General features: G+C 46.4%; 5 protein-coding genes across 5 annotated transcripts in view; 4 read left to right on the forward strand and 1 right to left on the reverse strand.

Moving 5' to 3' along the window:
• Window positions 1-3,624: 3,624 nt before the first annotated feature.
• Window positions 3,625-4,175, forward strand: M421DRAFT_426305 (uncharacterized protein). Its single transcript, XM_033594356.1, has 2 exons — window positions 3,625-3,855; window positions 3,932-4,175. The coding sequence occupies exons 1-2, from the start codon at window positions 3,842-3,844 to the stop codon at window positions 4,119-4,121; spliced, it is 204 nt and encodes a 67-aa protein (XP_033443194.1). The 5' UTR covers window positions 3,625-3,841; the 3' UTR covers window positions 4,122-4,175.
• A 1,961-nt stretch (window positions 4,176-6,136) lies between these two features.
• Window positions 6,137-8,038, forward strand: M421DRAFT_76713 (uncharacterized protein; the record flags this gene model as incomplete). The annotated part of the gene is made up of 3 exons (XM_033597249.1): window positions 6,137-6,240; window positions 6,301-6,936; window positions 6,982-8,038. 3 exons carry the CDS (start codon window positions 6,137-6,139, stop codon window positions 8,036-8,038), a joined length of 1,797 nt encoding a protein of 598 aa, XP_033443195.1.
• A 1,684-nt stretch (window positions 8,039-9,722) lies between these two features.
• M421DRAFT_76707 (uncharacterized protein) lies at window positions 9,723-9,929 on the forward strand (the record flags this gene model as incomplete). Its single annotated transcript, XM_033597248.1, has 1 exon — window positions 9,723-9,929. A coding segment is annotated over one exon (207 nt), but the record flags the coding sequence as incomplete, so codon positions are not given.
• Window positions 9,930-10,396: 467 nt separating this feature from the next.
• On the forward strand, window positions 10,397-11,977 carry M421DRAFT_76715 (carboxypeptidase s; the record flags this gene model as incomplete). The annotated part of the gene is made up of 1 exon (XM_033597250.1): window positions 10,397-11,977. One exon carries the CDS (start codon window positions 10,397-10,399, stop codon window positions 11,975-11,977), a length of 1,581 nt encoding a protein of 526 aa, XP_033443197.1.
• An 11,400-nt stretch (window positions 11,978-23,377) lies between these two features.
• Window positions 23,378-23,627, reverse strand: part of M421DRAFT_76635 (uncharacterized protein) — a gene marked incomplete at both ends in the record, with an annotated part of 566 nt that continues 316 nt past the window's right edge. The window contains one exon of the mRNA XM_033597242.1: window positions 23,378-23,514. Within this exon, the coding sequence (XP_033443198.1) occupies window positions 23,378-23,514 (137 nt within the window). The remainder of the gene's footprint in view (window positions 23,515-23,627) is intronic.

Here is a 23,627-nt window from a genome sequence, read left to right on the forward strand (position 1 = left end):
GCTTCCTTTTGTGTGATTTACAACGTGTGGCAGCCTTGTTGGCTGCCTGTAGGTCAGCAACCTGGTTGCGCACTAAAACCAGTGAATGCGCCATCAGCTCTGCGCCTTTAGTGAGCTGATTAAGAGCGTTAACTATAGATGTTGGCGAGCTATTAGCGTGTCTCTGAATCCTCTCTCGAATCAGCTTTAATTAAGACCTAAATTCTAGGGTGTTGCTTGGTGTTTTAGACTCCCACGTACTGTTGTCCACAGTAGGTGGCGTTGGCGTGCGCAGCCGTACTTCAAGCTTTAATAGCACAGCCTCTGGGTCAAGTGGGACTAGGCCAGCACCTCTAAATCCCCCCTGGATGTTGCTCTCTGTGATTGAGGCGTTAAAAGCCGCTTTGAAGCACGGCAAGAACTCAAGTTTGGTGATGCGAGTAATCTTGCTGCGCATCAGCCGCTCGGCTTGGCGGCCATAGGCCTTCTTCAACGGGGCAAAACAGCCTACGTCAAGTGGCTGCAGTAGGTGCGACGAGTGTGGAGGCATACACAGGGTAATAATCTTGTGTTCCTCGCAGTACTGGTGGAATTCGACTGAGTTGTGGCTCTCGTGGCCGTCCAGAATAAGCAGCTGATGGCTGCTAACAGTGCGCGCCTTTGTGTGCTCATCAAAGTGCTTTAACCACTTGACTCTAAGCTTGTTGTTGGTCCAGCCGTTGTCAGAGACATTAAGAACCCAGTTGTTAGGTATACTAGGCTCCTTGTACCAGGCAGAGAGGTGGTGCTTGCTAGAGAAGATAATGAAGGGTGGGATAGACCAGCCCTTCGCGCAGATGCCTTGGATGATACTGGTCCACTCTCAGTCGCCCTGCTGCACTGCCTTTGGTCTCCCTTGACGCTCAGAGCCTGTGACAACAGCTCCTGTTGATATAACGCCCATTATAAAGCTAGACTTATTAAAGTTGTGGGTGTCTTTATCTTGTATACTATACTTGGCTTTAGTATTCTCTACTAGTTGGAACTAGTCCCTAATCACCTTAGGATCCTCACACAGAGCTCTCTTATAGTCATACTTGCGATTGAATTTGACTTTGAGCTCTGGCTGACGTTTTACAAAGTTGGCAGCCTAGTTCTTGCCAACGTAGGGCTGGTGGCGCTCAGCAAGCAGAGAATTGGCTATATCCTCCACATCAGCAAGCCGGGGTGGGTATCCTCGCTCGTCTAGCTTCAATACATGCTGGACAATCACCTCCTCCTCAGTACTAGTCATCCTTATTATGTTGGGCTTGCAATCGCGTCATGAAGAGGTTCCAGTAAGGCGCGTGCCTAGGGTGCTTCGAGAGACCTGGTATATTGCTGCAGCGCGTCGCACGCTTAGTGTCGCGTCTTGCTGGATAGCCTGGAGGGCAAGCTGTATATGTGTTTCATTTAAAGGCTTTTTTACGTTGTTGCGTTGAGGCATTACAGGGAGAGTGAAGTTCGGTGTGGTCTTGGCAAAAGTGGCCAGCTCGCTTGGGTGGCCAGCTCGCTTGTGGAGTACGTTATAGAATAGTAAGAGTTGTGTCTTGTTTAAGAGCCTAAATAGCAAGCTGTAACGTACCTCACGGGCGAGTGGCCGGCCCGGGCGAGTGTCCGGATTTTGCCAAGACCACACCAAACTTCAACTTGTCTTGCATATTACAGCAAGTTACTGCAAGTTACTGTAACTTACAGTATACAGCACTAATCTACAGTATCTTGCACATCTTTTATGCACGTTCGCGCGTTGTGCCCTGCCTTACTACACCTGCTACAGCGTCGTAAAGACTGAGTGCCTGGTTCAACGCGCCTCTTCTTGCTTGCCTTCTTCCCATCATCACGGGCTTCAAACTCCTTTAGGGTAGTTAAGCGCACTCCTTTACTAACAGTAAGAGTCCCCTCCCTCTAGATCCGCTTCCTCTTGTGTGATTTACAGCGTGTGGCGGCCTCATTAGCAGCTTGAAGCTCTGCGACCTGGTTGCGCACTAAAACTAGTAAATGCGCCATCATCTCTGCGCCCTTAGTGAGCTAATTAAGAGCATCAACTATTAAAGTTGGAGAGCTATTGCTATGTTATTAAATCCTCTCTTTAATAAGCTTTAATTGCAACCTAAATTCTAGGGTGTTCTGTAGGGTTTGAGAGTGCCACGTACTCTCATCTATAGTAGGTAGTGGTGGAGTACACAGGCGCACTTTAAGCTTTAATATTACAGCCTCTAGATTAAAGGGGACTAAGCCAGCACCTCTAAATCCTCCCTAGATATTGCTCCTAGTAATAGAGGCATCAAAAGCTCCTTTAAAGCATGGTAAAAACTCAAGTTTTGTGATGCAAGTAATCTTGTTACGCATTAGCAGCTCAGCTTAGCGACCATAGGCCTTCTTCATTGGGGCAAAACAACCCACGTCAAGCGGCTGCAACAGGTGCGATGAGTGTGGAGGCATACACAAGGTAACAATCTTGTGTTCTTCACAGTACTGGTAGAACTCAACTGAATTGTGGCTCTCATGGCCGTCCAGAATGAGCAGCTGATGGCTGCCAACAGTGCGCTCCTTTGTGTGCTCATTAAAGTGCTTCAGCCACTTAATACCAAGCTTGTTATTGGTCCAGCCGTTCTCAGAGACAGTGATAACCTAGTTGTGAGGTAAAGACGGCTCCTTGTACTAGGCAGAGAGGTGGTGCTTGCCTTAGAAGATAACAAAGGGTGGGATACTCCATCCTGACGCGTTGATACCCTGGATAATGCTGGTCCACTCTCGGTCGCCCTGCTGTACTGTCTTTGGTCTTCCACAACGCTCTAAGCCTGTAACAACAGCTCCTGTTGATATAACACCCATCATAAACCTAGACTTGTCAAAATTGTAGGTGTCTTTATCTAGGATACTATACTTAGCTTTGGTATTCTCCACTAGGCGGAACCAGCCCTAGATCACCTCAGGATCCTCGCAGAGGGCTCTCTTGTAGTCGTACTTTTGATTGAACTTGACTGTGAGCTCTGGGCGACGCTTGACAAACGTGCTAGCCCAGTTCTTGCCAACAGGAGGCTGGTGGCGCTCAGTAAGTAGAGAGTTGGCCATATCCTCCACATCAGTAAGCCGGGGTGGGTATCCTCGCTCGTCCAGCTTCAGAACATGCTGCACAATCACCTCCTCTTCAGTGCTTGTCAGCTTCATTGAGTTGACCTTACAATCGCGTCTTGAGAGCGTTCCAGCACGTCGTCGTCTTAGCGTTCTTTCTGACACCTTGTAGATTGTTGCAGCGCGTGGAATAGTAAGAGTCGCGTCTTGTTTAAGAGCCTGGATTGCAAGCTGTATATCTGGTTCCTTTGAGACGCTTTGAGCCTTTTTGCGTTGAGACATCGCGGGTTGTATGAAGTTTGGTGTGGTCTTGGCAAAATCCGGACACTCGCCCGGGCCGGCCACTCGCCCGTGAGGTACGTTATATCTAGTTCCTTTAAGACACTTGAAGCCTTTTTGCGTTAAGACATCGCAGGTTATATGAAGTTTGGTGTGGTCTTGGCAAAATCCGGTCACTCGCCCGGGCCGGCCACTCGCCCGTGAGGTACGTTACACTAACTTAGTAACAACTAGGGGTGTGTCACAGTTTAGGGTCTCTCCTGCACTGACGCTCTGTCGGACCTCACCTTGTAATAAGAGGCTGTTTCTCGACCGCAAAACCGATTACAATATAGCGAGCCCAGATCACTGGTATTCTCCGCACTACGCTCGTGCTCATATGATCTGTGGATGGGTCGTGTTCAGGAGCTAGTTGCTCCTTCCCGCAGTCGCACAGACTCGTCGCAGAGGCAGGCGCCGCAGTGACCTTCTTGTCGCGCAACGCCAGATGAGCCGCAACTGGTTAGTGACGATGCCTTTGAGGTGTAACATTGTACGCTTGCGATATGTGTTTTGACAATGCTAACAACTGAGTTAGCTGCTCATATGGACCCTTTGGGCTATCATGTACTAGTCAACCGCCTTTGTCCCGGAAAGAAAAGCTGAACAGGTCTTTGCTGTTAGCTGGATCGGTATATGACTACGGCAATGCAGACTCCCGTAACAAAACTATATCCGGCAACATGCAAGCGCTGCTAGCCCGAATGCTCTCATCAAATTGCTGCTGATCTCAAGAATTTTACTGCCCTACAATCAGCATCTGCATAGCGGCTTACCTTTGCACACCAGCGGTGCATATTATCTTGTGTCCGAACTCTCCCGTGTGGTACCCATCTTTTTGCGACATCTACCATTAACGAGGCTGACAACGGCAGAATACTAAATACTTTCGAGAGATCGTCCAATACGCAATGCATAGGTGCTGTCCCAAATCACTATCGATATTGTGACTGATCGCGCAGGTGCACGAACGCTGTCAGAACTCAATTTTGAAGCTGTCCACAACTGATAGTCATGTCGATACCGGCGTTAATGATCCGTATGGGAAACTCCACGCTGTCACAAATTATCTCTAATCGTCTCCCGTGTGTCACCGCGCCACTTCAAACACCGCAATCAAGAGCCTCTTAGCGTTCTCTACCGTTGTGGCCACGACGCGCCTGGCTTCCCTGTGTGATGTTCAATCCTAGGGTTCTAACTACACCACAGGTGCTTTCTAGTTCTTGATGGAAACTGTTATCGCCTTAGCTGCAGCAGCAATCTTGAGCTGCCGCATGGTTCTACTCGGCCTTCCATGCAAATGCCAAGCGCAAAGAGAGCACGCCGCGCGAAAGGTTGGGTGGGAGCTATCGAACTTGTGGAGTAGCTAAAGCCGTGCGCACGCGGCGAAGATCGCGACCCCGCCGCCACGGATCTGACGCTCGCCTTCCTTCAACCTATCGAATGATCGACATGTTTGGTCAAGTGCTAGTCAAGGTGTCATAGCCCTTATGAGGTCCCTGAGATCTTTTGCTGATGTTCGACGGTCGGCGAGCTGGGCAAGGGGATGAGAGGCGGCTGCCAGATATTGTTCGCCCTGCAGAGTGCAACTGCTGTGCCTGGGCGTCTGGGAAGGACATCAATCCGTGCAGCGATCTTGTGCGTTGCCAGACATGATTGCGCCGTCAGCTTCAGCTTCAAAGGTAGAACGGGTCGTTGTTCGTTCCGGGCTTGCGCATTGTTTACGTGGTTTATAGCCTCACGGCGAGTTCACGGCCGGCAGTCGGCGCGAACCTGACTCGTGTATCCCTGGTCAGCAGCCTTACATGGTCCTCAAGAGGTACCTGCCAATCTATAATGGGATTTCAGCTCTGCTTCGGCCCGTGGAGCAAACATGTGTTGTTGCGGGAATGATGCCTGCCTTTGATCTCATCTCCGTGAACATGGGAGGTTTGCTCTCTTTGCTGCATGTATGATCTAGACCATGGTCTATCTCATGGCTCGTGCGCCCAGCCGCTGTAAAGACCACGAGGGAACGCGAGACATCAAGCCCAGAATGTTTGGGGGCGGAGGACACGAAGTGACCAACGGGGACCCCAAGGAACGAACGAACGGCGTAAACGCTCGTTACCACCAACGTCACTCGCACACGAATACGGAAATCTGTTCCGAGGGACAAGGTTTTGGCTGGTGAAATGAACACAGCGTATACGCCACCGAAAGAATTCGGCTCCAACGTCCACGTCTCCGCGACCCGCAATGGGCATCAGCACCGGTTATGGCACATGCAAAATAACGATCTCCTAGTGCTGCGATAGCTCCATGTCATCTGTTGCGTCCGTCTGTGGGCACGTCCTCCAACTCTCCGTCAGGACGCTGTTTGTTCTGATAGGCGCAACTCGATGACGCTAGACACACTGGCTGCCGGACCATCAGTCCGACCCTGTCAAGCGTCCAACTGTGACTATCAACGGTAAGGTGAATCTCGTGTAAGTGTGACCCCACGGCAAGTCGCGGTGAGTTCGGAGAATTGGGAATCATGACGATTTCAGATGCCCCCAAAGGAACGCGATCTGCCGCACAGCCTTCGTCAGTCTATCTTTTCGACCTTCATTTCGCCGAAGAGCATGCTCCTTTCTTTTCTTTCACCACGAAACGTCCCGGTATAAGGGTTGTCGGGAGCCCCAGCGTTGGGACTCCAGCCTTGCGTTCATTACCCCATATATCGCCCATACATCGTTGTGGTGGCTTGTCACTCTTTATCATGGCTTTCGAAAAAGCGCAGCTCGGCCCCCTTGGGTGGTTTTACATCGCTTTTGAGATCATTTGGAATGTCTTGCTCGTCGCCGCGATGGCCTTTCTCTGGAGGTTAGTTATTCAGTGACTGATTATCGTTGTGTGCCGTTACTGACTGCATCATGACTGTAGGCATCGCGAGCTTCCCTCTATTCGCATGAGGAAGCTGCCTCTTCTGTTTGTTGGTGTAAGCGCTCTTCACATATATGGAGCTATTAGCATTTTCGCGTACCCTTTCGGCACCTACTTCCCCTGCTCAGTAATTTACTGGATGATGAGCATCCTTGTACCTTTCGGCATGGCTTTGTTCCAGGCCGCCAACACTCAGTTCCTTCATGTGGCAAGTCGACAGAAGCAGATCGCCCACATGAGCACGCTGAACGACAGGAACCCAATCAGCGAGAAGGAGGCTGCATCAATGGGCAACAACCGCCTTAAGAGGATTGTTTCTGGGGTCGAGAGGGCCGACAGAGTCAACCGCTCGATTTTCTTCATTTGTGCCGGCATGGTCCTTCAGATCGCAGTCTCACTTCTCGTGTTTCTTGGCTCGGAGAAGTTCCACCCCGGCTGGGGACTGTGGGACTACAACGTCAAGGGCACTGAATCAGAGCTGTACCTAAAGTGTAATCAGGGCTGGGAATGGTGGGCTTCCATTGTCTGGCAATTTGTCTGGGCGTGGATCTACGCACCTTACATGATCTGGAAGAGTAGAGGCGTCCGCGATGTCAACGGCTGGCGACTACAGACTATCTGCACATGCATTGCTGGGTGAGTTATCCGACTAACATGATTGACCAGGACTAATCATTCCAGACTTCCAGCGTCCCCTCTTTGGCTTGCGGGCCTTTACTCTTCTTCGATGGCAGCAGTTGGCGCCTACGCTCCTCCGCCGATGTGGTTCGGTTTCTTCATCTTTCTCATGGAGGTCATCACTCTCGGTTTCCCCATTGTCGGCGTCTTCAAGGCTCAGAGCCTTCGTCAAGAGACACTGGAGGCCATCGCCGAGTGGGAGAAGCGCCAAGCCCTCAACGGTTCCGATAGCACTATTGCTGCTGGGGGCTCGTTGAGAAAGAACAGTGTCTACTCCGATACCTACTCCAAAACAACGACCCTCAGGTCTGGCGGTGGCATCACTGTCAGCACATTGGAGTCGACCAAATCCGGAATGCTTACCATGACAGCACTTGAGAATACCCTCAGGACCAACGCAGCTCCTTTGCTTGTGTTTGCAGCGCTCAAAGATTTCTCTGGCGAAAATGTCAGTTTCCTTACTCATATCGCAGACTGGCGCAAGTACTGGTTCACACCCAAGGGTTCCACCGCTGAACACCGCCGGTTGCAGTTCATTGCTGCTACCCACATCTACGCTCGTTTTATTTCCCTCGAATTCTCGGAGTTCCCTATTAACATCTCATCAAGAGAAATGAAGCGCCTCTATAATGTCTTTGACAGCGCCGCCGTCGCTCTGTACCGTAGCAAGCGCGGATCTCTTTCTTCGGAAGCATCCGATTCGGCCACTCCCTTCGATGCCATCCAGCCAGACGACGTTTCGTTCGCAAATTCACAAGCGCCACCCAGTCCCAGTGGATCGACATTCGGACTGAAGGATCTGGATGCGCTCGGTCGGGCCAACCTCAGGGCGGTGTCATGCTTGGACGGACTGCACACAGATGAGAAGTTTGCCGAGATCGGTATCCCCGACACTTTCGCAGAAGTCATCTTCGACCCCGCAGAGAGTGAGATAAAGTACTTGGTCCTCACCAACACCTGGCCAAAGTTTGTCAATGCTGGACGCGCCGCAAGCCAGACCAGCAAAGACGAGGAGACAGGAAATGGGTGGAAGCAAAAGATGCTCTGCGACCGGAAATAATTTCTATTACGCTTTCTGGATGTTGCACGATGCTTATGCCTCTTATGGGGAAACATTGATGAGGCCTAATTAGATGTGAAGTCCTCTCACTTAGGAGCTTCATTGACCAGTTGATATAATTGACATGATGCTAATAAAACGTTTCTTTCTTCAACACCTCGGTTGCATTAACGTGTTTCACAAGCGAGCGCCGCACCCAACCGAGCGCCGCACTCTCGCTGCCAGAACGCCGGCGCAACAACAGCGCGTAATGTCTCAACCACAACAAGCTCCTACACTCTATACTGAAGCTGATGTACAGCTTGCTATATCTAATATCTCAAGAAACTAAATTCAAAGTATCTAACGCGCTAAGAAAGTCTACAAAGTGCCTGAACAAACAATCTAACGCTGACGCAACAGAACACGCTCTCAACGCGACTGTGAGCAAAATGCGAAGCGCCTTACAAAGCTAGAAGAGGAGGCAGTTGTACTACGTATACTTGAGGAATCTGCGCGTGGCCTACCCTCCTCAAAGGCAGACGTACAAGATATGGCAGATAAACTGCTAAGAGAGCGCGGCGCAAAGCCTGTTGGCAAGAACTGGGTTGACAACTTGGTAAAGCGTACACCAGAGCTCCAGAAGCGGTGGACCCGCCCATACGATCGCCAGCGGGCTGCCTGCGAGGACCCAGCAGTTATCCAGCCCTGGTTCACGCTTGTTCAGTCCATAAAGGCGAAGTATAGTATTATAGACAAGGATGTGTACAACTTTAATAAGTCTAGCTTCCTAATAGGCAAGATATTATTGCAGCTAGTAGTAATAGGCTTAGAGAAGCCTAGGAAGTAGAAGAAGATCTAACCTAGCAATTGTAAGTAGGTTACCCTAGTATAAGGCGTTAGGTTAATAGGGAAGGTTATCCTACTATTCCTTATCCTTGCAGGCAAGGTTCTTATCTCTAACTAGTTTACTAAGGACCTCCTACAGGACTAGGTTATTAATGTTAGTCCTACTAGCTAGACTAACAATAATCTAGCGCTTGCCTAGCTCCACCACTTTAATACGCATGCAAAGCTAGTTAGGGTCTACCAGCTACTTATTATTGACAGCTATAAGAGCTACTGCTTAGTAGCTTTCTAAGATCTCTGCAGAGAGAAGAAGATAATCACTCTCTGTATGCCCCCACACTTGTCGCACCTGTTGCAGCCACTTAACATCGCCTGCTTCTCGCCACTAAAGCGCCTGTATGGCGACGAGGTTTCAGCCTTAGCACGCAGTCATATCTACTATATTAACAAGGAAACCTTCCTGCTAGCCTTTAAATTAGCGTTTAGTAAGGCGTTCACTAGAGAGAACGTTCGCGCAGGCTTTAGAGGTGCTGGGCTAGTCCTACACAACCTAGAGGTGGTGTTATCAAAGCTTGATGTGCGCCTGCGCACGCCAACGCCACTAAAACCCAGCAACGTCGCCTGGGAGCTAAAGACACCACGCACTGCTTACAAAGTAGAGGAGCAGTTAACTCTAATTTAAAAGTAGATTTAAATCTATTAAGGGTCTCTAGCAAGTTTGTTAGATAAGTAGGTTAAATAGTTAGTAAAGGGCGCTTAGTAGATAGCTTATAATATAGTGTTAATGCAGGAGGAAATAGGCTGCCTTTAAGACGCTGTAGAAGCGTCTATAAAGCGCAAGACCTGTAAGTAATAATATATACGCGCAGAGGAGACCCTTACAGTTAGCAAAGTAGCTAACTTAATTACTAAAAAGGAGGGTAGGGGTTATAGTAAGGGTAAGATGCCTGTAAAGAGGGTGCGTGTTAGACAACACTGTAGGCGTTGTAGTAAGATTAGACATAATTCCTGCACTTGCAAGGTAGAAATAGAGGATGTAGATAATATTAAAGCTTCTAAATAATACTATCTAGGCCTGCAAACAATTATTTATTTGTGTTGTGTTGTGATATAGCGCTGCGCAGGCGTTCTGTTGTTGAAAGTGCGGCGCTCAGTTGGGTGCGGCGCTCGCTTGTGAAACACGTTATCTTAAAAATAATCTACCTCTGCAGACTTCTGATAAGTACGTGGCTGCATTGATGACGACTTCGAGATAGGGCGGTACGGTTTGGGAATCGGCCTTCCTATTCGGGACTAGGCCTAGTTTTGGTGCCTTATCCCGTCATACCTCCACTCTCGCACTTCCCACCACCACATCACAACATGGCCAAGAACTGGGGAGACGCGCTTACCGGGCCTGAGAGAGAGAAAAAGGGCTGGGGCTCATCGACGGGTATTAGGTGCATTCTTCCCTTGCTCGGACTGTGGTTGTTACTTCCAAGTAATATCATCATCGCTGGTGACGCACCTCAATGGCATCCCAGTACTGGTATGGAGGCGAAGGCCAAATGCCAACAGGTCGAGCCTCTATTCCCATCGAAGAGCACAAAGGGATTGAATGACACCGAAAGCTATCTCCAGTCTGAGGACTTCCGCAAGCTCGCTATCGAGCGTCTTTCCGGAGCCGTGCAGATCCCCACCCAAAGCTATGACGATATGGGCGAAGTCGGCGTAGATCCGCGATGGGAGATCTTCGATTCTTTCGCAAACTACCTGGCAAAGGCCTATCCTTTGGTCCACGGATCTCTTCAGCTTGAGAAGGTCAACACTCATGGCCTGTTGTACACATGGCCAGGCACGGACCCCTTACTGAAAGCCACCCTACTCATGGCGCACCAGGACGTCGTACCGGTTCCAGACAGCACGGCCAAGCAGTGGAGCCATCCACCGTTTTCTGGTTATTATGACGGCAAATTTGTTTGGGGTCGTGGTGCGAGTGACTGCAAGAATCAGCTCCTGGCTATTCTCAATGCTGTGGAAGCGCTGCTTTCCGCCGACTTTCAGCCTCGTCGTACCCTCATTCTGTCTTTTGGTTTCGATGAGGAGATTTCGGGTCGTGAAGGTGCGCAGCATCTTGCTAAACACCTCGTTGAGGAGTACGGCCACAACTCAATCGCTGCTATTGTCGATGAGGGCGCCGTCAACGTTGAGGGCTGGGGCGCTAATTTCGCTATTCCCGGCGTTGCCGAGAAGGGTTACGTCGATATCGACATTGTTGTGCGCATGCCAGGTGGTCACTCCTCTGTCCCTCCCGCGCACAGTGGCATTGGCGTTGCTTCTGAGCTGATTACATTAATCGAAGGCAGTCTCTACAAGCCACGTCTTCATGACGAGAATCCATATCTCGGTCTTCTGACCTGTGGTGCCAAACACGCACCTGAGTTCCCCAAACGGCTACATCACTTACTCGACAAGCGCTCCAGGAAGAGTCAGACCTGCAAGAAGCGAGAAGACGATCTTGCAGTCGAAGCAGCAAAGGCTGGTCTTGGCGTCAAATACCTCTTCACGACTTCCGTTGCTGTCGACATCATCCATGGAGGTGTCAAGAACAACGCTCTTCCTGAGCGCACACAGATCACCGTGAATCACCGTATCAATATTGGCTCAAGCTCGAAGGACATCAAGGATCACATTTCCAAGCTTGCTGGTGCCATCGCGAAGAAGTATAACCTGAAGCTCAACGCTTTTAGCGGCACTGAGGAGCCTTCTAGCATTACGCTCTCCCACAGCGCTACCGTCTTAGAGCCTGCGCCGGTCACGCCCACACTTTTACACTCAAGCTCTTCGAACATCAGCGCTGTCACACCCTTCTATATTCTCTCTGGTACCACTCGTGCACTTTACGGCAAGGATCTCATTGTTGCACCAGGAATCATGACAGGAAACACTGATACTCGCTATTACTGGGACTTGAGCGAGTACATCTTCAGGTATGGTCCAGGTTGGGACAAAGATCAGGTCGGCATGGGCAACATTCACACTGTTGACGAGAGGGTTGGTGTGCAGGCCCACCTTGATACTGTGCAGTGGATGTGGAGCTGGATTAGGAACATGGACGAGGCGGAACTGTAGGTGGCCCAATACTATTCCACCCAGGGACCAAACAGATTCGAGGAGTATGAGTTGTAAGAAATCCAAGTTCCATGTGCTATTGGTGATCTATGTAGGCAATCCTAACAATTACTGTAGGTGTGAAAGGACGAAGTTCAACTACTAAAGCCAGAACAGCCTCTGCGAATGTCACGTGTACTATTTGCAATACAGGCAGGCCTCAAAGACGGCCACGCGGGTTGCAATACTCTGGAGCCGCAATCGGGTTCAACAACGGTACTTTAGCAGCAATGTCGCACACATTGTTGAAAACACAGTTTGCGCCCGTCGAGTTGTTGAAGATGTCGGCTAAGTTGTCTCTTAATTTCGTCTTTGTAACTTTGTTGCCATAGTTGATACCAAAGAAGCGGCCTGCGTTTCCGCCTCCAGTAGGTGTCGCTGGTGGTTTTAGACCAATTATTGAGATGTAGTTGCTTTTGACAAGCGCGTTCTTAGCTCCGCCCATGGAGATACCCGCGACAGCATCTACAGGGCAGCCTTATTTCCAGTTCGTGATATTGTTGTCGAGGCATTTTGCATCCTTGTCAGGATCGATGAAGTTGCCGATGCAGCAGTCGTGTATGTTGTTGTTCTTGATGACTGCCCCATCAGTTTCAGTGCGAGTCCGATGCAGTAGTCCGAGAGATTATTGTGCGAGAAGACAGCTGAGAAAAATTCATCCATGCACGTTGCAATGGGTTTGTTTAACAGTGAGGTAGGTACTGATCCGATGGCGATGTTACTGTCAAGCCTCAGCTCCGGCCACTGAAACAAGCAAACCAAAAGGTAACATGGCTCACACTGATGGTGAGCCTGTGCCGGAACAGTACTGATATCGTAAGACACAGGTCAGAGGTAGCTTTGCTACATGCCTTGGTGTTATGGGTCAGAGGTGGCTTCGCCGCATGCCCAGCCTGACAGTTACTCGAGGCCTCAGTGCCCGTCGAGCCGACAGTGAGGAAACCATATCTCAGCCCAGTCTCCAGCTTGTTCTTGTGAAACTTCGCGTTCTTAACTCCGTAGACAAAAACTTTCGGCCCATCAAACCCAACGACCTCGAAGCCGGACACTGAGGCGTCATTCACAGGGTCACCGACGCTGTTGATCTGAGTCCAATGCTGGTACCAACACACCCGTGAGGTACGACACAGCATCCTAGATAACAACATAAACAACTTTAACAAGGCTAGCTTGTTTTGCTGCTTTAAAGAAGGCGTATAGGCGCTAAGCTAAAATACTTATGCGCAACTAGATTAAATATATTACTAAGTCTAAGTTCCTACTATGCTTTATACACGCCTATAACGCTGCAATTACTCCTAGCAATATCTAAGGAGGATTCTGAGGCGCTAGACTAGTCCTATTTAACATATAATAGGTTATAATAGCCCTTAACGTGAAGCTGCGCACTCTATCACCAAAACTACCTGTTTACAACAAGCTCTAGCAGTTGCAAACCCTAAGCAATACCCTAGAATTTAGGTTATAATCTACTCTAATTTAAGACAAATTTTAGAAACACTAGGGTAGCTCACTAAAATCTACAACAAGCGCGCTTGATTATTACATAAAGGGGGCAGCAATAGTCACGCAAAGCTTGTGCTTCCAGAGAAACGAATTGCTAAGCTTGAGGCAGATAACAAGGCCGCCACACACCAGAAATCACACAAGAGAAAGCGAGTCTAGGTAGAAGGGATCCTAATAGTTGAGGAAGGCCAGCAATTAACTGCTCTACAGGAGTTTGGGGCGCGTGGTGATAGGAAGAAGGCAAAGACACATCACACCAACTTTCTGATTTTTGGGTCCCCTTTCTAGAGGCCCCAAAAATCGTGGCGAACTAACTAGGCCTACTGCAGCGACTCTGAGGACACGTCAAACCCCCCTCTCGCCCTTCACGCGACGCGCAAAGGGGCGCGTTGCAAGGATGGCAGAGTTTTCTGCTTCCCCTGCCTCTCCTACCTCCCAGCATACAGGATCCCTAGACCCTAAGTCTCCTTAGCACCTTAACAACCACGCCACAGAACAGCTCTAGAGGGTCCTAAATTATTAGGCTCCCCCTCTAAGCAGCTATTTCCCTAGTGGGGGCGCTCCTAAACCTCAAGTCTCTAATACTGTCTAACGCCGCATCACTAAGACTCAGCAGATCACCTAGCTATAGAACACTATCACTACTGCCTTTGCAGCAGCTGTAGACCAACACGCAGAAGGCTACTCTAACCCCTAAGAAGCTAGGATTGCTGCAGAGCTGCAGCAGAGAGTTGTTAAGGCTCTAACCTCCCTCTCCTAAAGCAACTCCCCCCCTAGCTCCTGCTAGAGCAGCGACACCAATCAAAGCAACCCTAGGAGCCAAGAATTAGGTCACTGCTCCTAGGCGGACGTAGCCAGAGACCCCCAAAACACAGCGCCAAAGAATAGGGGCAACAGCAGGCCCCTAAACCCTGCTAGGCCCTAGCCTAGCCCGCCCCCTAAGCTAAAGGAAGATAATTAAATCTTTATTATAATTTCTAACCTAGCAGTGTAATTAAAACAACCCTCCCCCTTTATAGTAAGATAGGTAGTATACAGGAGTATTAAAGGAATTACTATTTAAGACATCCCTACTATATTACTAATTAACACAGGCTAGGTAATTACACCTGCAAGTAAAATAATTAGGGATTAACTCCTAACCTAAGAAAACTAGGAGCTTATAGTAAAAGCACTAGGCTGGGATGCAATTAGGACCCTAGATTACTAGATTAATTACGCTGTACAGGGAGTTCCTAGGTCTTTCTAGACTCTAGATAGCACTAAACTACCTACTACTATCTAGCTAGTAGAGGAGGAAGTCTGCTCACAAACAGGGAAGCAGCTAGTTAGCTGCAGAACCTCACGACAGAGGGCCAACTAGAATAGCCTAACTACCTATATTATATTATACAAGGAGCTAGTCTGCTTATTCTAGCTCTTTAGCACTAGCTAATTCTCTAAAGAAATTCACAAACAACCAACTATACATCAACATAATCTAGGCTGCTAACAATACTGCAACGCTGCCTGCTGCACTAGAGTAGTCTGCTGTAGACACTGTAGGGACTGCACAGATAGACACCAAGGGCTCTATAGGGACAGCTGCCCTTATAAAGCCAAGTGTGCTAACTGCTACAGCCCTTACCTAGCTAGTTACTCTAACTGTCATGCAGCCTAGGCTGGCGGATGGGTAGGGTATGCTTTTTTACGTTTTGGCTTATAGCTTCTTAACTAGCAGAGATACGCTTACATAATCTATTATTTGATAGAAGCGCCTAGTATTGCGCCTTCTAATAAAAAAAGAATTAGCTAATTCCGCCTAGTATTAGCTAAGTTATTAACACTACCTAGCAAAGTATACCTATTAATAGGTATGCTTGCTAGGTACCCCCCCTTTTTTAACGTTTTCTAGCCTCTAGCTTATGCAGTTTAATAGTTATAACAAAACCTTCTACTACAAAAATGTAGATGTGGTTTTTCTCTTTCTTTTTAGCCCTAGTTTGCTAGAATCCATGTATTATTGATAAGGTTTTGGGGGGTACCCACAAAGGACGTTGGAGTATACCCATTCCGCCAGCCTAATGCAGCCCCTTAATAGGCGCATAGACACATAATTAAGCCTACTAAGACTAAACTAAACACTATCTGCCGCACAGGCAGAGCAACATACTAGCATCTCTACAGGACTATAGAAGAAATCCTTAACTAAGCAACGCTACAGCACAAGGATACCCCCCTAGAGGCTGCCTAAGAGATCCTAGCTCCCTACCCCCCTCTCTAAAGGCAAGCACTAGAGGAAGAGAGCAGGGCAGCTACAACTAAAATAAGCAGCGCCTCTTAAGCATCCTTACCTACTAGCAGGGAAAAGAGACTAAGACAGGCTACTGCAGGCTATGCAAACCTAAATGTAAGGGACATGTCTACTATTAGTCTATCCCTATAATTAACTATCTACACTAACACCTCTACTGTAGAGAGGGAGGACACTAGCATAAGCAAGGATCTACTATCTACATGCTAGGACACCAACACACTACCTCCGCCCACAATAGGCAACAAAAGCCTAGCAAGTAGAGAAACTAACTCTGCGTATGCTAGGCCAACGTTAGCAGAAGCTCCTCTTGCCACATTACTATACTAGAAGTGGCCTTTTAGAAGGACATAGACGTAGTATGCGTCTAAGAACCCTTCACCTGTGCTAACTTAAGAACCTCTACCTACCTAGGCTACAGACACCTCGCACCTATTAGCACCTAGGATGCTCCTAACACACTAGGCTTAGCCTGCCCTAGGGTAATAACCTATATCTGTAAAGGGCACTACCTAAAACTCTAGGCTAGAGAAAGCCTTAATTACCTAGATCTGCTGTAGGCTGTTGTAAACAGTGTCTTAATCCTTAACTATTACAGACAGCCACACACCCCTAGCGTAATCTAATACGTTACGCATTTCGCACCTCCTCAACAATGCCTTATAGGGGGTAACTTTAACGCTAAGTATGAGTCCTTTAATCCTACTGCCAGCGCAGCTAACGGTGATGCCGAGCTACCTAGATAGGCTGCTGCTGCCTCTATAGACTACATTAGCATCCTAGGACAGCTAAGACACCAAGCCAGCTAGGTTATTAACCTTGCCTTCTCTAATGTCCTATTCGCACAGTCCTAAGTAGATGCAAGCGTGCACAGCAGATCAGACTACAAGGCAATAGTAACCTATGTCCCTACCTCTACAAAGGACATACAGCACCTAGATTAGTACTACTACTTAGTTATAGAAGTAGGCCTACCTAAGTTTACAGGGGTTGTTAAGATAGGTGTCTAGAACATCCTAGACCTGCTTAGGGCTTATAACGCAGTATAGCTTGACAGATGTGTTATGCTGCTAACAGAGGCATTCTAGCACTCTATACAGACAGCAGGCAAGCTAGATTGTAAGCAAGGACACGCAGCACTATAGTAGACTAAGGAGTGCAAGACAGCCTACTAAGCCTATAAACACGCTAGACAACACTGCTACAGCAGCGCCCTACTAGAGGAAACACAAGCCTTTAAGACAACAGTCTTACAGGCTAAAAGGCAATACTAGAGATATATTATTAACAATGTTAAGGATAGTAAGGATGTTGCGGTATGAAGGGCAAATGTATATAATGAGTGTATTGTGTTCTGTGTTGCTTGTATCTTTGTTCTCCAAGGCTCGCTGCGGGGTTTGTTTTGATGACGTCTTTGTGACGCAGCCAAGGTAAGAGGTGCTCAACAACATGAGGAAGTTACACCAGACCACCGCCAACAACACGTGGCCAACAACACGTGATCCGCTTCTCCTCTCAACCGTTACAAAGGATCTGTTTAAGGTAATTGCCTAGCACAAGCTTACACTAAACTACTAGGACGCCTCTCTTATAATAAACAGCAAAACAATATCTAGCCCCCTAGAGAAGGCAGAGGCACTCTAAGAGGAAATCCTTAACTGCTACACAGTATAAGAAAACCTTAGCCACTAACTAGAGTTGGAAGCAAGAGCGTCTCTCCCTTAGAGCACACACATCTCACTAGAGGAAGCTGAGCGAAATACGATGGGGGTCTCCAGCACATCGCCAGGAACTGACCACTGTACAGTGCGACTGCTCTGTGCCTGCTAGGCCTAGGTAGGAGAACTTATACAACAGATCTTTCAGTAATGCCTTTAACTAAACTACTTCCTAGGCTAGTAGAAGCTTGTAGAAGTAGCTATAATACCTAAGGCAGGAAAGAAAGAATAGACAACACCCTAATCCTAGAGACCTATAGCACTCCTCTCCTGTATTAGAAAAGGACTTGAAAGGACAGTAGCTAGAAGAATAGCGTAGACTGCCATAACCTATAAGATCCTTAGCCCCTAACATAGAGGCGCCCTCCTAAAGCGCTCTGCTGTAGATCTTACTACAGCATTTACTTATAACACAGAAGCTGTGTGGGCTAAAAGCCAGCACGTTATAATAGTAATATTAGATATGCAAGGCGCCTTTAACACTCTCCTTAAGAACCACCTTCTACACTAGATAGCCTAACAGGGCTGGCTATAAAGAACTATCCTCTTTGTTAACTCTTTCCTTACTGATTAAAGGGTCCAAGTCCACCTAGGCTAAGCTACTACCCCTAGCTACCTAGTTGCCTGCGGCACGCCGCAGGGCTCACCCCTCTCCCTAATCTTGTACACACTATATCTAGCAGAGCAGCTGTCTATAGACACAAAGAAGAGATTTAGATACGCAGATAATATATACTTATACTAAGCCTTACACTCCCTAGATAAGAACATTAAGCTCCTAGCAGTAGACCTACAATAGATTAGAGTATTAGGCACAGCTAATAAGGTTACCTTTGCCCTAGAAAAACAAGAAATAATCTATCTTACTTAATAGAAGAGCAGCTACATGCCCCCTTGTGTGGTAGATAAGCATTACATAATTAATCTAATCTTGCTAAACGTGTTAAGAATCTAACTAGCCCTATAATAGCTAGAGATCTAGTTTAACTGTAAACTCACCTTTAAGTGGCATGTAGCCACACATGATGCAAAAGCAGCTAAGGTAGCCTACTATATCCACAGCCTAGCAAACACAGCCTACAGACCACTAGCTAGCTCCCTTTGCAAGGCTACCCTCGCCTGCGTATACCTGTCTCTTCTGTATGGGGCTGAGTGCTAGTACAGAGGCTGTACTAAACCTCCACGTAGGCTGGCGGAATGGGTATACTCCAACGTCCTTCGTGGGTACCCCCCAAAACTTTGTCAATAATACATGGATTCTAGCGAAATATGGCTTAAAAGAAAGAGAAAAACTACCTCTACATTTCTATAGTAGAAGGTTTTGTTATAACTATTAAACTGCACAAGCTAGAGGCTGGAAAACGTTAAAAAAGGGGGGGTACCTAGCAAGCATACCCATTGATAGGTATACTTTGCTAGGTAGTGTTAATAACTTAGCTAATACTAGGCAGAATAAGCTAATTCTTTTTTTATTAGAAGGCGCAATACTAGGCGCTTCTATTAAATAATAGATTATGTAAGCGTATCTCTGCTAGTTAAGAAGCTATAAGCCAAAACGTAAAAAAGCATACCCTACCCATCCGCCAGCCTACCTCCACGTACACTTAAACCTAGAGGACTAGCAGAAGTTAGCACCTATGTTGGGAAGCACAAAGCGGTTATAGACAAAACACTAGCTATAGTAGCAAGAGGCATCCTCCTAGTGTGGCGAACAACCCCTATTGCTACTCTCTTCCAAGACGCTGGACTACCCTCTGCTGCCACTGCGCTGGAAGAAGCCAAACTCTGCTTTGCAACACATCTACGCACAGTAGATACAGAATATCTACTTGCTAACTGCACAGCAGCTATAAGGATGAGCATAGGCAGGTTAGCTAGAAAGCTGCAGCAAATGCAGACCAAGGTCTAGTATCTAGGATCTCTTCTACCTAAGATACCTTAGACAATACTATTAGCCCCTTACTACTTACCTAGCTACTGCATAGACCCTACTATAGGCATAGACAAAAAGTCTACAGCATAGGCTTTCTAAGAATAGTAGGCTAACCTTCTACCTTAGGATATTACTATCTTCTTAGATAGCTCTAAATAGTACACAAAGAAACAAGAAAAGTAGGTTACCTATAGCTTTACTGTGTATTAGAATAGAAAGCAACTGCAGACAAGATGCAGCTTACTCTACTCTACCTTACACCTCTTTAATGCTAAGGCAACTAGAGCGTAGAAAGGCCTCTAGCACACTATCGGACAATTAGCGCTCTGCACGCGCCAAATCTGGCTATGCATAGACAGCACCTCAGTTATATAGTGCCTTAGGGGCGACGCACCCCCTACCTTATAGTGGGCCTTCCTAGAGTGCCACGGTGCCATAGAGACACACAACGTCTCAATTAAATAGGCCCCTAGGCACCTAGGCATTAAAGGAAACGAAGCTGCAGACATACTTGCTAACCTAGAAGCCAAGCACCTATCACCCCTAACTATAATGGCGGCTATGCCTACACTCTCAGCCATCAAGACAATAGCTTTCAAGATGCTACAGCACACGCAATAAACATAGTAGTCTAATAAGAAGACTAAGCTCTTAAAATAGTATAATAGCTAGGATCTTAACTATACACTACACAGTAGACTACCTAAACTAGACCTACTAAGAGCTACCCTAGCTAGACTACTCTTAATCTAATCTATGCACAGTAACTTTGCCTAGTACTACTGTCAGATGCTCGTACTGTGAGCCAGAGTATGTGCTTAACGAGATCTTAGGTGGTATGATGATTTATTGATGATTGTCGCGATGGTGTTTCTGGTGCGCGTCGTGCTAATTGCTACAGGATTGAAGTGGGGGGGGGAATTAGCGCTGTTCGCGGCCGCCTGTGTGCGGGCCAATCAGGAGTTGCCAGGTCTCGCTTAATCGACCTAGCAACTGCTGATTGGCTGCGCGACAGGTCCCTGCTCAATTGCGCAGATCTAACCTCTCACTACTTGCTCTTATCTAACACACCCCCTTTAGCTTAGAAACTTTTTAAGCTAACTAGTTATGTGTGTGTAAGGTCCTTAATTTGTTCTTAAATCCTGTCTAGAGGTATGCTGTTTAGCACTTCTATTAACTCCCTATTTACTAGACTAAGTTACTAGAGGAAACCTTCCTACTTATTTACTAGGAGTACCTTTGTAAGTCTGTCTGCTATTATACTTATAGACTAGACATGTTCTATAATAATCTTTCTACTAGCTACCTCCTATTAGAGCTAGTAGTTGTAGATATCTACATACAAAAGTTTAGTATATAGTTATAACACTTCCTTAGTAACTAGTTAAATTATTTATTTATTATTTTATTATATTATAATAGTGTGTGTGCCTATATTAATGTGTAACTTGCACAAGAGCCTTAAGATAAAGATTGCTTCTTTTATAACCTAGGTAAGAGTAAGAAGCTTAGCCTTAGTTATTAATATTGTTACTGTGTCCTGCTTGTTTACTTTCTATTTAATAAGGCTACTAAAGAGTTTAATTGCGTAGCCTTAGGAGCTCTTTCTGTCTATAGTGTTGTTAGTAAAGGACATGTTATTTGCTACCTAGAGGCTAATGCCTCCTCTAAGCTGCAGTGATCGCTGTTTAGTGTTAAGTAGATACAGAAGGACCCAGTCCGCAGCATCTTGGTGGCTGATGCCTAGATTGGTGAGGAACCGGGCAAGCGTTGATGTGGCAAACGCAATGTCAGGTCGCGTGGTGACCGCAGCGAACAGCAGTGATCTAATTTTGCGGTACTTTAAAGTACTCCTTAAATAATATAAGAATAATTAATATAAATATAAGAAGGAGGAAGTAAGCCTTTAGTATATTATTATATTTATCTAGTTAATTGTGTTACTATATCTACTAAACATATACTGTCTTCCTAAGAAACTACTATAACAGTAGAATACAGACCTACAACTTACTATTAGGGTTAATAAATAAATTAAATAAGAACAAGCCTAAGATAGATACCTCTTAGCACTTAAGCTAATAAGAAGCACGTCACAATAGGATATCTAGCTAGCTAAGTATAACTAGGTAGCTACAGAAGCAGAGATGTACAAAGTTGCTAAATTATTACAATTAAATGTAATAACAGAGGACTTCCTAACAGCTGTGAACAGGGTCGCGCCTCTCTAGGCTACAAGCTTTCAAGATAGCAGAAGCTTTAAATCTAGTATAAGTTAGAAGGAGATAATAAAACGCTACAAAGAGCACATCATAATAAATTATTGTTGCAGCTAAAATAGAGGCAAAATGTACATACATTTGCACCCCTGAATTGGCTAGTAAATAGGCATGATATGTATTGCAACACACCCCCTTACGTCTAACTAGGACTGCATAATTAGAGGTAACACAACACAGTAGAATGCCTAATATACTAAGTAATAGATAAATCCTTCTTTGTAATGCTCTATTGCTGTAGATAGCACGCCAACAGAGCAGGTACTATGCCAAGACCCTTAGCTATAGTCACCTATGGAACACGAAAATCTATTCAACCTCTGCTTGCACAGTTTCAGTGTCTAGGCTTATAACTGTTGCAGCCAAAATAGAGACAAAATGTACATACATTTGCACCCCTAAATTGGCTGGTAAATAGGCATGATATGTGCTGCGACAATTATCCTCTTAGATTAGGGCGGCACAAGGCCTTTGTGGCTTGTAATGCAGTGTTTCTTGCTAAAGGGGGTGCAGCATCCTAGAGCTATAAAGGGAACGCCTAACATGCTGTAAGCACGCTACCTAACTAGGGCAGACCTTAATATTAATGTATAGTAGGTAGGAAAACTACTATACTTAAGCAGCCTTTAGATTAAGAGCCTGCGTCTACTAGGGGAGCAAAATGCCCTATATATAGATAACAGTACTCTATATAGGATTACTACTATATTAATTAAGGTAGATCTCCTAAGTAGTAGAAAGTAAATAATATTATTTCTAAACTTATTTAGTTTAAGTGTAAGAAAGATATTACCTTTTAAGGGCTACTTTGCACACAAAGTAAAAGTTAATTAAGAATACAAGTGTAATGGTCTAGACTCTAAAGCTAAAGAAGAGCTAGAGCTAGCCAGTTACATTAGCTTAGCCGGCTTGGCTTAAGCTGGATATATATTATCTACGCAGTTAACTAGACGTCTAGTTAACTTGTGCATGCTTTAGTTATAGCAAAAGTTGTTAGGAAGTAGATATTCTTTATTGGCCTTTGGCCAGACTACTACAACTAGTAGTCAAGCACTTACATACCCCTACCCTAGAAATCCTAGACAATTAACTAGAAGGCTAAGAAATTTCTAATATTAAAGTAGTACTTAGTGCAGTAAATTAATAGAGGTAAGGTAGGGTTATATAATATAATAGACAAGTTATTATATTAGATACTAGGTAGGGGTTCCTAGGCTAGGTACAGAGCAAACAGAGGGGGGAGAGCCAGAGGTATTTATGCTTCCTCTCCTTCTGTCTGTATTTCTAAGCAGAACGTTCTAGACTCCTCTAGGTAGGTCTACTTTATCTATGCTTAGTATTGCTGCATATGCAAGCAAGATTACGTAGGTGCATGCGTAATTGTATACGTCAGCATCTCACAGAGTAGGCTACTCTATTTGTAAGCAGAGGGTCTAGAACATTTCTAGTTACTATAAATAGAGAACAGCATATCTTAAGAACGAGAGGAGATACATGCTTTGTAAGCACACCATTCTAATCCTCTCTTCTTGGAGATCACAATAGCAATGCTTAGGTAAGCATAGCGCTATACCTAAGAGGGAAATACGCTAGATAAAGAATATAAGAACAAAGTCTTATAACTTTACATAACTAAGATCTAAACTTGTAGGTATTGCTTAGAGTCTTCAACTGCCACAGCGTCTCTGGGAGGAGGGGTTCTAGCAGGGTACGCAGGCGCACTTTAAGGCGATCTAACACAACCTGCGTGTTAAGAGGGACTAGCCCTACTTAGGCTGGCGGAATGGGTATACTCCAACGTCCTTCGTGGGTACCCCCCAAAACTTTGTCAATAATACATGGATTCTAGCGAAATAGGGCTTAAAAGAAAGAGAAAAACTAC

The sequence above is a fragment of the Didymella exigua genome, assembly GCF_010094145.1.
Source record: "Didymella exigua CBS 183.55 unplaced genomic scaffold M421scaffold_57, whole genome shotgun sequence".
NCBI classification, from domain to species: domain Eukaryota; kingdom Fungi; phylum Ascomycota; class Dothideomycetes; order Pleosporales; family Didymellaceae; genus Didymella; species Didymella exigua.